The sequence below is a fragment of the Medicago sativa genome, chromosome 4 (assembly GCF_051527215.1).
Source record: "Medicago sativa cultivar Bolivia chromosome 4, Bolivia_mono, whole genome shotgun sequence".
In the NCBI taxonomy this organism is placed as follows: domain Eukaryota; kingdom Viridiplantae; phylum Streptophyta; class Magnoliopsida; order Fabales; family Fabaceae; genus Medicago; species Medicago sativa.
Window position 1 is genome coordinate 37,290,523 of NC_140752.1, and position 14,706 is coordinate 37,305,228.

At 34.7% G+C, this 14,706-nt stretch overlaps 1 protein-coding gene and 3 long non-coding RNA genes across 4 annotated transcripts; 3 read left to right on the plus strand and 1 right to left on the minus strand.

Moving 5' to 3' along the window:
- Positions 1-334: 334 nt before the first annotated feature.
- On the plus strand, positions 335-2,156 carry LOC146929157 (uncharacterized). Its single transcript, XR_015008241.1, has 3 exons — positions 335-618; positions 1,213-1,362; positions 2,070-2,156. It is a non-coding gene; the product is annotated as an uncharacterized LOC146929157 (long non-coding RNA).
- Positions 2,157-2,293: 137 nt separating this feature from the next.
- On the plus strand, positions 2,294-3,126 carry LOC146929158 (uncharacterized). Its single transcript, XR_015008242.1, has 2 exons — positions 2,294-2,631; positions 2,711-3,126. It is a non-coding gene; the product is annotated as an uncharacterized LOC146929158 (long non-coding RNA).
- A 1,454-nt stretch (positions 3,127-4,580) lies between these two features.
- On the minus strand, positions 4,581-5,729 carry LOC146929159 (uncharacterized). The gene is made up of 3 exons (XM_085708218.1): positions 5,608-5,729; positions 5,017-5,386; positions 4,581-4,935 (listed from the first exon to the last, which is right to left on the minus strand). The coding sequence occupies exons 1-3, from the start codon at positions 5,664-5,666 to the stop codon at positions 4,783-4,785; spliced, it is 582 nt and encodes a 193-aa protein (XP_085564344.1). The 5' UTR covers positions 5,667-5,729; the 3' UTR covers positions 4,581-4,782.
- Positions 5,730-7,422: 1,693 nt separating this feature from the next.
- LOC146929160 (uncharacterized) lies at positions 7,423-10,757 on the plus strand. The gene is made up of 2 exons (XR_015008243.1): positions 7,423-7,969; positions 10,477-10,757. It is a non-coding gene; the product is annotated as an uncharacterized LOC146929160 (long non-coding RNA).
- Positions 10,758-14,706: the final 3,949 nt, after the last annotated feature.

Sequence of the window (14,706 nt, forward strand, 5' to 3'; positions counted from 1 at the left end):
AATATCCGTAGTAATTGAAAAAAATTATGAGAATTTTATCGGTAAATCAATATCTTCAATATTGAGTTTAACTTTCAAGAAACTGTTCACAATGCTTAGAATTGCTTACATTTGATTGCATTTAAGACAAATTCTAATATGGACCAGTGGCCCAATATGATCCATCATGGATCAGTTTTTTCAAATCGATTTCAGCCCTAGATATAATATTAAAATATTGACTGGCCAGGATGAATTCATTTAGCAGGTTTTCAATCGGTTTTTTTTAAATATTGTCATGTTTTTGGAAAATGCTGAATAATACTTATGAAATATAAGAAACAAGTTAATATTGCGTCATTAATCAAACTCTTTTAACAATTTACTTTTAATTATGTCATTACTGAAATAATTAAGATCGAAATCATCAAAATCCCCAAAATTAAGATCTAAATCCCTAAAATTAAGATTTTTGATTCTTCGTTCAACAAAAAATTAAGATCCGACGAAGTTTGATTCTTCATTAATCAGCCTTCTTCCTTCAACAATCGATCCTGTCTTGACCAAAGTTTGCATCTTTCGCCTTCCCTTGATCGTTGTTCTCAGCTCGCATCGTTGAATGGATGTAGTTTCGAAAAGGTAAAGTTGGTTTGTTTAATTAGTTATTGGTTTCGATTTAAAATCATTGATTTGTTACGATTGTGTTGGGGATTAACATCAGCTTCAGTTGCGTGTGAGTTGGGAGTCTGTTAGTACCAAACGAAGCAATGGGTTGTTGTCAATTCGCAGCATAGATTAATAGATTAATGAGTAAAGATTAAGAGTTGTGGGTAGGTTGAGTTATTTGAAACAGGTGAATTGATATGCTTGCATTGACATACATGTTGATTTAGGTCCCAACAAGGAAACAATTGTCAACAAACAAAACTTAACATACATGTCCCTCATAACTGACATCATTTAGTAAGGTTATGTACAATATTTGATCAATACCAATATCTGTTTTTCAGAAGATCAAGAGGCAGTAAATCAAAGGGAATTCACAAGCCATTCCAAACTATCATTTACCCCCCATATGGCACTGCAAATTTTATGATTATAAATTTCAAATCATAAACCATTATTGGTTATTCATAACTTAATGAATTGTTGAAGGCATTTCAATTAGATTCTATATATACCAGTGATACGATACGAGTGAACTAACTGTGCATTTATGTTATATAATCACAGGATAGAATTGAAATTTGTCTAGCATTTTGCAAGGCATGGAGATATGAAATTGATGTAGATGAATGTGGGTGGTTAAACCATCCAAGTGGGAGATCATGCAGGGTGGACTTGACTTGTACATCTCCGGTTCTAATTGTTATATGACGTCAGGTATGACAGTAATCTTGAATGAATGCTGAAGATAACACCTATGAAATGATTGCTGTTGAGAATTATGATGGGGTAGATAAACATATGAGCAACAAGAAGAGTCCAATTGTGATCAGCTCCGATTCTGAATGATAAGTTAACACACATGACTTGATTGAGTTACACAACTGATAAGTATCCCAAAATCCCAATGAACTTCCAACAAACTTATAACGTAGATGTAGAGTATGTTGGTGTTATTATCAACCAAGGTTGGAAGCATTTAGATGAAATGGTAAGTAATAGTGTGTAAGGCTTAGTATGTTGATGGTAGGGTGATCTTACTATTTTCTTCTTGTATGTCACAGAAGTAGTTTTTATGTATGGGATAGACCTGTATGTTTAAATGAATTTTTGAATGTGATTACTTCATGCACGTTGGAAGATGTCTGATGCTATGGGTTTGTTACGTTCGTTGTATTTACCTTTAATATCCATTTATTCAGACTCAATCCATACAAAAATGAGTGAATACAAAGCCAAGATTACACTCATAAATGATTCATCTTTGCATTAGGTGAGTGATTGGTAAAAATTTATTATGTCAACAACTATAACATATGACGTATATTATGTTCACCAACTTCATTTAACACAACATCTTCTATGACCGAGGGCTTTATTAACAAGGTACTATACTGAATGAATTATCATTTTCTGCACACCAGGGCACACCACCATAACTCATTATCATACTTTGACAATCCCTGAGTTCATAGAATGATGAATTATGTGGTACAAGGCCAATTCTCTACAATATATGTTCCAGATCAGGTAAGTTTACTCCTTTCATTTCTTATGCAACCATTGAAATAAACATGGTTTCTTATCAAGTTTTATCATTTTGTTTTGTCGTTAACATGATTGTTCACTATCTAGCCCTACGGAGAGATTGATCCAAAGTTTGTTTTGGAGCATTACAATGAGTTGGGGGATGAATGGATATTGAGCGATGACAACGATAATCCATATCTGGTGACAGTGGTGAAGAACGAAATGAAACCGATTATTACAAACGGTTGGGTATCTTTTAGGGAAGGTTTTACAATCGAAGGAACACAAGAGCTGCATGCATTCTATTTGGGGAATAACAACTTCTGGGTATTGAAGGGGAAAACCCTTACAGATTCATCCCAATACCCTACATTTCATAGCCTTAGTACGAAGAATGGAACGACTAGATGCTTTAATGTACTTGTGACCGACTACCTTTCTATAAGCTCACAATTGGTAAGATGTTTTTTTTAAAGCTATATCTTGTTAAAAACAATTATTAAACTGTGTTCTATTATTTGTAATTATTGTTCAGATTTTCAATAAAGAATTTGGGGATTACGTTAGATCGAGAGGGTTCACAAGTCTTAATCTATGTGGATCAAATTGCGAAGTTGTGGAATGTACGGTCATCAAGACCAATCGACCAGAGAAAATTACGAAAATTGTTGGTGGATGGAGGAACTTTTGTAGGTTAGGTGGTTACAAACCTGGTGACACTGTCCGCTTCAAATTTGCTCATTTTGGGAACAATAATTTAGTGCATGTCATGAAATTGGCAACTTGATGTAGCTTGATTGGCTATTAAAATATCCTGGTCATTACTATATATAATATATATCATGTATTGTGTATGGTAATATGTATGGTAATCATTTCAGTTCTTTGAAAAACCAGTGTACGCGTTAATTTTGGTAATGTTAATGGTAATCATTTCAGTTCTTTGAAAAACTGGTGTTCGCCTTAACTTTGCTAATATATATGGTAATCATTCGTGTTAACTTTGGTAACAATCATTTCACTTCTTTGAAAAACTGGTGTACGCGTTAACTTTAGTAATATGTATGGTAATAATCATTTCACTTCTTTGAAAAACTGGTGTTCGTGTTAACTTTGGTAATATGTATGGTAATAGTTAGAGCTTTCAAAACGGGCCGGGCCTGTCGGGCCGGCCCGCAAAAGCCCGAAAAAACGTAGGGCTTGGACATAAAAATTTGGGCCCGTTTAAAACCGGGCTTTTTTAGCCCGAGCCCGTTGCGGGCTAGCTCGACCGGGCCAAGGGTAGCCCGTTTATTTTATAATTATTTTTTAGCATTATAATTTCTACGACACCTATGTTAATTAAAAAATTGTTTTTTTCTTTACTTGTTCAATGTTCATACTTAATTACTGATTTACAAATCTGTGAAACATTATTGCTGATTCCCGTTTATAGGAATTGGTAATTGGTCGTGATGATTATTACAATTCTGCCACCCAAGTTGAATTTCATAGCTCCACATGGTTTGGTTTTTCACTTCTATTGTATAGTATAGTCTTGTAACTTGTTTCTTTGTCATAGAGTTTCGTAACTCACTTTTTTACATGTTATCCCAATTAAGAGTTTGATGAGAAATCTTGTTTGAGATGTTCTAGTTTATTAAATTTAGTTGTCTATTTTAATTTCTGTACCCGATTTAGTGTTTGGAACCTTGTGACTTGTGAATCTTATGGTGTTTACTTCAGCTTTCTATTGTGTTTTAAGGCCTCAATTCATTCATAAGAAAGTTCCATCCAAAGTATGCATTGGTTAACTATTTCCTTTTAATAACTGATTAAGGCACTTAATTATATGATGCAAATCTTTGTCAGCATAGTCTATCAAGGTAGATTAGTAAGCATCAAAGATCCTAGACTCCAATATGGTAATTTGGAAAGTTTGGCATTGATTGGAATTTTTTAGTGTAATTTTTTAATTAAAAGCTATAAGTAACCGGGCTGGCCCGAAAGCCCGTAGCCCGCAAAGGGCCGGGCTTGGGAAAATATTTTTGAGCCCGTTTATCATCCGGGCCTTTTTGGTCCGGCCCGCCAAAGCCCGAGCCCGTCATGGGCCGGCCCGACGCGGGCCGGGTAGCCCGTTTTGACAGCTCTAGTAATAATCATCTCACTTCTTTGAAAAACTGGTGTACGCGTTAACTTTGGTAATACATTTCAGATAATCATTTCAGTTCTTTGAAAAACTGGTGTACGCGTTAATTTTGAAGAGTTTATTTGATAAACATGACAAATAGGAAGGTAAATCTCAAATTAATATGTTAATAATGTAGAATGTTACCTACTACGATCACACAAACTTGTCTTAACTCACCTATGCGGGACAGTGCATAATGTGTTAAATATCAATACTTATAGCATATGCAAGAATATTAGTGATATAGTTGGACAATGTCCATATACTCCATACAATTAGTCACTTGAAAGTGTTCTAGGATTGAACCAAGTCAATACAAAGTACAAGTTATTAAAGACATTGCAAGGACATTACACATTCCAAAATATAACAGATATACTACTTGCAAAATGAGGCTACTTATAACAAAACAAAGCTTATATATTTCTCTTGATCGATTAGTTGTTAGTAGCTCTGGCCTTCCCCTTATTTCCCTTGCTCTCTTTTCCAGCCTTTCCTTTCTTTCCCTCCTTTGATAATGTTTCTTGATCAACATCCTTTGAGTTCCCCTCAGCATCGGGTCCCTTGTCTGCCTTCCTTGCCTTCTTAGCCTACAAGCATAACATATAATCAATAGTTGAAAAGAAGAAGAAAAAAAATAGCTTAAACCCTTTCTGTTTGATTTATATTACCTTGTTTTGAACTTCATGACCATCACCATCTTCCGGAAGAACAGGTGTGTCAACTTTATGTTCCACATAAATATCAGCAACTTTGTAATCCTTCATATCCTTAACAAATTGCAGTACATGGTCATCACAATTCAAAGGCCTTAGGCCACGTTGAAAACTATACTTGGGGAACCAGTACCACATGCATTTGATATTATTGTAATGTTCTTCACACTTGACCAATTCTTCCAATTTGTAATGGTTTATATAGTCCACATCCCACTCCCAGTCCATCTCATCAACCTTACCCTTTACGTACAATTTAAAAGGTGTCTGAAGAAGTTCACCCATATGGTGAATTCTTAACCTGATACCTTGCGCCGGTGGTGGCCTAAACATAATCAGATCAAATGAATTAAAAGGATAACCCTAAACATGCAAAATGACATCATTTTCAATAAGTAGATTTAAATCAGCAGCATTATTACATAATAATTAGTTGTCAGCCATATATAATAGTCCTCTATAAACGCAGACCCTAAGTTGGTAAAGTGATTGAAATAACAGCGACAACATCAACAACAAGAAAATGACTTAAAGAAATCTACTAACCTCATACAGTACTTTGATTCCTCAGTCTGGCGCTGGAAGTAGTTACGGTGGCTCTCCATTTTGAAATCTAGGATGAAATAGGGAGATTGACGATGTAGGGTGATGAAGAATATATAAGGTGTGATGTCGCTATCAAATTGGGGGAAGTGGTAAAATTGGAGAAAGTGGTAACCAAGGCCCAAGGGTTTCCTTCTATTTATACTCATTTAATGCCAAATTGGGTAATGTGGCAGGGCTGCAAATGCAAGCTAGATGCCATGTCACTATTATACCAATTTTTGTTTTTAATCAGTTTTAAAATTATCTTATAGCTCTTAAAAAAAATATATATATCTTAGACCTTTTTTTAGGCAATTATTCACTTATAATTTGATCAAATATTTTCATCAACCCTTTTAATCCAAAATACCAAATGTGTAAGTCGATAATTTATGTTAACAAAAACAGCGATTAAATATTAAACAATAATTTTTAACCTTCAATAACTACTACTCCCTCCGTCCCGGAATATCTGACCCATTTTCTAAAAAAAAGTGTCCCAAAATAACTGAGTCATTTCAATTTTCAATACAACTTTCATCATTTCCAATACAATATAACACTAAATAATACTACTTTTATCATTCCCAATACAATATATTCCACTTTCTCCTTTATTTATACATTTTTCTTAATCCTTTATTATAAAAGCTAGACTTGCTTGGCTATCATGTTTGCCCTAATCCTCCCTACTTTGCCCTAATTCCCTAGCTTTTTTCCCTCCTAAACATGTACTACTTGCTCGGGTAATCTCATCCGTTCAAGCACTTGATCACACCCGTTTATTCAAACTTGAAAAAAGTTATCTCACTTCGTTAATGCAATTGAATACGTATTAAAGCCTAATCAAGTCGGTCAACATTCCCATACACTAATTGCTAATAAGAAATAACTAATTCCCCTACACTAATTGCTAATCAGAAATAATATAAACATCCCTTAGAAAGCGGTAATTGAAATTGTTTCACGCATACATTTTTTACTGTTTCACGCATACACTAATTCCTATCACATTATTCTACTGACATTTCAATGTTTCACGCATGCATTTTTTACACTATAATGTGCTATCCGATATAGAGTGATAGGAAGATATGCGTTTCAAAGTGAAATTTCCCTCGAATTTTACCACTAAAGTATGCACTAATCACTCTACCAATTACTACCTATTAAAAGCAATTATGACCTACTTATTTCAAATATTAACACGTATCAAGGTTGATTCGATTTTGAATATGAATTATTATGTATTGTTAATGGCTGATCCGTGATAAGGAAAATCCAGACGATATCATCTTCATGAACATGATATTGGTTGATATATATATATATATATATATATATATATATATATATCTATTGTATAAATAAATGATCCTTTTTTCAAGTTGCCACTACGATAACATATACTATGGTTTATGTTAATGACATGTTATTTTTTGTTTAGCGAGGACGGATCCATGCCACTGTTCATAAGTTCCTGGTGCCAACAATTCAAGGAATGGTTGAAGAAGGAGGAGCATATAAGGTAGAGAATGTCATGATAGGATTTAATGAGGGGAATTACAAACTCTTGCCACACAAGAACAAACTTAATATGGAATTGGTGTAAGGCTTGGATCAAGTTTCAAAGGAGTCAATTTTTGTTTGTTTTATTTGTAATGACTATTAACAAGAGTTACTTTAAGAGATGAGTTGAATACGTAAAAAAAAAAAAGGTTGATGATAACCAATGATGAATGTGAAAATACTAATGTCACTTCTGTAACAGCCCGTTTTTCGCTAGATTTATTTTATTATTTATTTATGTGTGTTCTATGTGCTCTTATGTGATTAATTGTCTCTGTGTGTATTTTTGGTTGGGATTCGTAGAGTTCGGTGTTAGAAGGGTATTTTAGTCATTTTGGGCTTAGGGGCATTTTGGTCATTTTGAGGGCAGTGGCAATTTTGTAATTTTTCAGAAAGTTATTTTTAGTGCTTAGTGAGGGTTTTATTTTACTAATTGCTAGAGGGTGTAGTAATTATTTTATTTACCGTTAAGTGACCGTTAGTGTTATATTTTACCGGTAAGTGAGTAGTGACATTTTGAGTGTTAGAATAGAAATGGGTTAGGCCCATTAAGGTTTAAGAAATAAGCCCAATTGAGTAGAGCTAGTATATAAACTCTAGTTGTTGGTAAAACTAGGTTTTACAAACATTTTCATTTCATTTGAGAAGAGAAGAGAAAGAGGCTAGAGGGAAGAACAAGGGTTAGAGCTTGAAGAGGGGACTCATCATCTAGGAGCTCATTTGAAGCTTGGGTTAGAGATTCTTGGTGCTAGAGGTAAGGGGGTTAGGTTTCAACCATAATTCATTTTTTTTTTCTCTTTACCCATTTTTGTTGAATTGATTAATTGAACCTAATTGTTGTCAAATTCGTGCATAATTGTTGTTGTTATGTTTGAGAACATGATTTATGTGATAATTGCATGTTAGTATGTGAATTAACATGTTCAAATGCATAGTTGTTGGTGTTTTGTGTTCTTGAGCAAGTTTGATGAGAATTGATGTTGTGATGTTGAATTATGCATGAATTTGTGTTCATTAGTTGTTGTTATTGATTTGGAACATGTTGTTGTTGAATTGGTACTTTGGGTATCAAGATTGGTGAATTAATGATGAGATTTGATATTGTTGTTGAAAGTTGAGAATGAATTGAGAAATTGGTGAATTTGGTTATGTTGATGATTTAATTCCAAAACTTGTATGTGTTTAAGTGTATTGAACCTATTTTGACCTATAAACACTTTCTGGAACTTGTTTTGGTGATTTGGGGGATTGAAAATGGGATTTTGGGATGAATTTGGGTTAGAACCCGTAACTGAGTTCTGGGAATCTGATGTAGGACGCTTTCGCGTGCTTAGGACGCTTAAGCATCCCATCAGCGTCCCAGAAGCGTGCCAAAAGCGTGCTGTTCCAGGAGCTACTGGAGCAGGGACGCTTAAGCGTGCAGAGGACGCTTTCGCGTCCTAGCCTCAGTTCAGCAAATTTTGATTTTTGTTTTCGAGCACTTGGGGACCAATCCGATACTTCTAAAATGTTTCTTTGGACTTAATTAACCTCTGTTTATGCCTTTAATCCTACTGGAACATGATTTGATTTGGTTTGGACTTGAATTTGTGAAAATCGTCTAACTTTTATAAAAACGGTTCAAACGTTGATTTTTCCGAAAACTCGTTTTTCTCCAGAATTTGAGGTGGGATTAAAGTTGTATATTGTTTATATGATTTCTAAAAGTGGTTGTGATTGGTTCCATCAAGTTTGAACTTGTTTTGCTTTGAAAATGGAAAATTTTGTGAAAAGGGATAAAATGAGAAGAACTTTGGGTTTTTCGTGAATTCGTCGCATTTGGCCGATGAAATGCTTATGTACCCTCTACTGCACACATATGTGAATTGTGAGAATACAAGGCATAGGCAATTGAGCTTGTTTACTTGGTTTTTACTCAAATGTTCAATTAATTTAATGTTGTGATTTTGAGAGACGAACTTGACTAAAATGATTTTTGAGAACCAATTGCTTATGAACCCTTTATGAATAGATTAATATGACTATGAAATGGTGTATGAATGGTTATTGAGTGATGAATATGATGTTTGTGATCATATGTTGTATTTGTTCCTTTATTTGGATTGTAAAGAATTACATGGAAATGTGGCAACTATATGTCGATTTATGTGGAGATGATTGGTGATGTATATGTGTGTGACAACTATATGTTGCTTGTATTGTGAATGTTGTCGGTGATTGTATATATGTTATGTGGAGGTGAATTGTTGATGATTGCATATATACAAATATTGGTGATGTTGAGGTGATTATTGTTTGTGTGAACATATGCATTTGTAGTTGAGTCATATGTTCATGCATTCATGACTGATGGTGGTGGATTTTATATCCAAGACTGATGGTGGCGGATTTTATATCCAATTGAGGTGAGTACGATGTTTTTGTTGCATCGAAGGTGACGACCTTGAGGTGATTTGGTACCACATGCATCTAGAGAAGAGTCTAGAACATTGCATGCATTTGAATAATTGATGAGTTGTGTCATAATTGAATATATGACTTGGTGAATTTGTGTATTGGTGAAATTTGGTGAATGTTGTGATTATGTGGATTGGTGTATATGTACATTGGTGAATTTTGTGGATGGTTGTGACTAATTGTATTATGCTCTAATTGCATGTCTTAACTGTTTGTGCTTATACACTTGGTGAATCAATTGATGTTGGTTATTTTAATAATAATGATGAGGTAATATTTGTATATGTATATATACATATATGATGTGGTGATGTTCTTTGATAATGATGATGGCTTGCTTATAACTTCGATATGATGAATTGTACTTGTTGAGATAAGCATGATAGATGAGTAATGAAGTGAGTAATGTTTTCATTGATTGATGTTGATAAATGATGAGCTTTTGTTGATGACTTGATTAGAGGTGGAATATGCATGCTATGCTATAATGTGATAGTTTGAAATGTAAGTGACGGTGGATAGTAATAATCATGTGATGCTAGTGTTCTAGGAGGGAGGGTTATGTATATGTGATACGTGTATGATACACTTGTTGATATGAACTTGGAATGATGATATGGAATGGTTTGAATGGTATGGGAATCATGAATACTTGTGAATACATGCATGATTTGTTATTCTGTATTCTTGAATATATCTTTCATTTCCAATGTTCTTGTTTAAATCTTTGATGGATTATGATGATGTAATGCTAACCCTCAGTGGTCTGTGGTGGACCGCCTACCTCTCTGTATGGATGGGTAGACGGCGTGCAGGATGCTTAGTCTGTTTTGCTTGATGATGCCGAGGAGTAGAGTTCCTCTTTTTCATGCAAGTGTCTAGATTAGGGCTCTGATCTAGGGTAGTTCTTGCATGTTGGTTTTTATTGGACTATGTATTTGGAGTTGAGATGTTATTTGTTATTTGAGAATTGGAGTATACAATTGTATTTTGTTTGAGATCTGGAGATGTTTTTATGAATTATATGTACGTTCCGCTGCTATGTTGTGTAACATGATCTTTATGCATGTATGTTTTGTGGTTTATTCGGAGACGTAGCATCTATTTCTAGAATATGGTTGTATATTCGCGCGTTTTACCGCTTATTAGAAATAGGGTGTTACAACTTCAAATGTCGTTTTTATAGTATTTCGTAATGTATGATATCTAATGTAAAATGTACGGTTTTCAAACTATATATTAATGTCAAGATGATATGATTAATGTAATACATTTTTATCATGTGAATATTTCATATTTTTTTTATTATTATGATATAACTTATTCGTACATATTTTAGTCGGTGGGACCCGTGCGGAGCACGGGTCGATGGTCTAGTATGTGTGAAATGAGCCAAGGGGTCAGATAAATTGGGACGGAGGGAGTAATAAACAATATACTTCCTCCGGTCCGGTCTTTTTTACAATAAACAAAAGACCAGGGACGAATGCTTGTACAACCAAGGGGTAGCTATGGCTACCCCAAAAAAATTTAAATTATTGAGTTAGTAGTAGGTGTATTTTTATATTTAGCTACCTCTAATAATATATATTTGGCTAACACAAGTTCGATTTCAGGTGCAATATATATATGGCCACCGTGTAAAAATATTGTTAGCTTCGCCGCTGCTAAAGACATAAATCATCAAGATAAAGGACGAGCTTAAATGAATAATAAGTTATGTTCTTTTTGTGATTTTCTGTTTTACACAAGATAATTGTGACACGTCCTACTTTTGAATTATATTGATTCTGATTTTAGTTTGAAAAATTCTTTCCATCCCTTTTGAAAAAATGTTCGACAGGTAATAAGTAATATATATCCAAGTAATATACACCCACGGTTGATGTTATAGACCCAAAAGTACACGAAGTTGTACAACAAACAAATATTTTAAAAAATCTTAGCAGCGCACTATTTGTACAGACAAATATTCTGGGTCGCGATCAAGTGCAAACTTCAACAAGTCTCCAGGCTTTAGCTTTCTGTCCTTGACAAACTCATACCAGCCCTGACCCAAATGCCGCTCGTTTGGGCTATGAATAGAAGGCAGGATCTTGCATACATATTCAGCACCGTCGTCCTCACTACTAAGTATAATCGATTGTTGGCCATCTTTTAGGCCAAACTTGGTAGTAACGGCTGGAATATACTACATAAACAAGTAAGAAGTTTAACATCAGTGAAGTCATGTAACGTGAACTCATGTAATGACATATGTCTATGTCTATACAATTGTTATATGTCTATTGATATACATACATCCTACTCTTATAAATCAACTGCAGGAATTAACAAATGCAAGAGATAATACATGATATACATCCAAACAATAAGGGAAATGACTGCATGTCCTTGAATTGAAATTAACGGAGCAACTTTAAACAATTATTAGTGGACGAGCTTTTGAAACTGCATGGTGAAATTGGGACGGGGTGTAGTGTAGTGAGCCGTATATTATATTCTAATATATACAAATTCATAAGTACATTTGGTGTAATTAAGTAAAGTATAAAGTTCGGTTCACTTACCAAAGCCTGAGGCTTCTTGGTGTTTGCAAATGCTGCTGATACTTTACGCTCCCAGTTGTAAATATCCCACTCATCCGGTTGAAGTTCACGGTGTAACCATTCTTCTTCATCTTCTTTAGGAAGATATTCTTGATCAGAGTCTTCATCACCACCAGCATACTTACCACCATCAGCATAATTACCACCATCATCTTCATGAGTAACATAATGACCACCACATTCTTCATTGCCACCATCATCACGATGATTTCCCAACACATTCTCAACATCATTACCATCACCTTGGCCATCTACATCTGCATCATTACCAGCACCTTGGTCATGATCTTCAGCAAAAGCATGGTAATCAACCAATTCCTCATCCTCATTCTCATTATTATAATCAGCATCTTCCATTTCAGTCATCCGAACACCACCTTGAGTTCCAGCATCTCCATCACCACGTTGGTTTTCGTAGTCTCCACTCGAATCCTCATTGTCATAATCAGCATCCTGTAGTTCAATCAACAAAGGTCCGTAACCATCAGGAGGATGTTCAAGGACAACACAATCGTCATCAGGAACATATGGTTCTACGGCATTTTTGTCATCTTCGACTTCAAATTCTAACAGAGATGGATGCTTCTTTGAACAACCTGACACCTTGTCGGCATCGGTTAAGACAGTCATGACAAACCTGTTACCTTCAGTCACATATTTCAGTTCCACCCATGTCGGCTCATTAAAACCACATTCTTCCGCCACACATCTATCGGATTGCAAGTACACAAGTGCGTGATCCCATATCATTTCAACATCAAGGATTTGCTCACTAGGGAGGATGACACTATATTGGTTCTGAACCCTTAGCTCTTTCGCCCAATTATGGGCAAAATCTGATTGTACTTTGATTGTGTTCTGTAAGGGAAAATAATAGATTATAAATAGACTATAAAGTTACATTAATCTTAGACCAGTTTCCTTATGCAACAATCAATAAGTAACTAGTTTACAAAAAAGTATAATCTTAGACCAGTTGCCTTATGCAACAATCAATAAGCAACTAGTTTACAAAAAAGTCTACAGATAATAATAAGAATAAAACTAGAAGAGCTTAAAAAATATGATTTGTTACCTTTTTTGGTAAAATGGCCGTATAGAAATAATTGATTGGTTTAGGGTAGAATCCTCTTGTCTCTCGTCTAAAACAATGAAATATACACATGGTCAATGATTTTGGTTAACTGTGTAAATCAACATGCAGGTCCATCAAAAATAAGTGTGCACATTAAATTAGTTAAAAATTCGATATATTCATTGTTTAACCTAACAAGCTATATATACGGTTTGCACAGTATAGGTTCTGAAACAAAGAAGAATGTAGTCAATCAACAAAAATGGTAAATAAAAGGTTAGCCTTTAAGGACAAATAAACGGTAAAAAACAACAAATGCAACAAAAATGGCAAAGTACCTGCGTAAAAATATCCCTGGTGAGTTGTTGGGGTTTGTGTTGTTGGAGTAACTGTTGCTGTAGCCGGGTAGGAGGTAGTCGCTGTCGCTGTCACGGTCATCGTCGGAGAAAGCCACACTGTTGTAACTGTCGTCGTCGGAGTAAGCCATTGTCGTCTTCCTTAAGTTGGAGTATAGCGATGCACGCGCGTGTTAATTTAGTGGAGAGATGAAAATTGTCTATTTAGTTTCCCTTCCCGTGTTTGTTGGTAATAATTACTGGGCTGGGCAAAATGGTGGATCGGGTACCGTTTGTATGTTGGGAATGGGAGGGTGGTACACATGCCAGAGAAAAATAGTCTATGGGCCCAATAATATTAAGTGGCCCAAGACCTAAGAACCTGGGGAAATTTTACCCTATACCCTTACAACTTTACCTTCACCCCTACAAATCAAAAGAAAATGTCAATTTTTAGACTTCGTTCCTGAATTACACTTCATTATTTCACCCCGACATATTATATTGCTGGTATCGTAAATTGTTTTTAAGAAGAATTCATCGATATTTCCAGTTTTAAGAACATTCGGAAAACATTGTACATAATTTTCTGATTATTTTATTTATTCAAACTCAATTGATCTTTAACTTTTTATTGGAATTAGCAGTTAAAAAAAACTGATATGTTCTAAAAGCTTTTGACTATCAATTCAAAAACCTTTGTAGAGGATCAAAAGAAAACCTTAGGCAAATTGAATACGTCGTTGAATCAAAACCAAGTTCCACAATTTTTGCATGTGGTGGATTCAAAATTTAAGAAGAAAGCTCTCTCTCTCTACACCGCATATGATTATGATTGCAGTAATCTCGGTTCATGTTCCGTTCATAATCCAATAAGGTCTATTGAACGCTTCGATTGATTAAGTATGTTGCCTAGTCGTTGACATCTATTTTTATTGTGTGAGTAATGTACTTACAGGTTCACTAGGTTTCTAATGGGATATTTTCCCATATCGACTTACACATAAGATTCTGT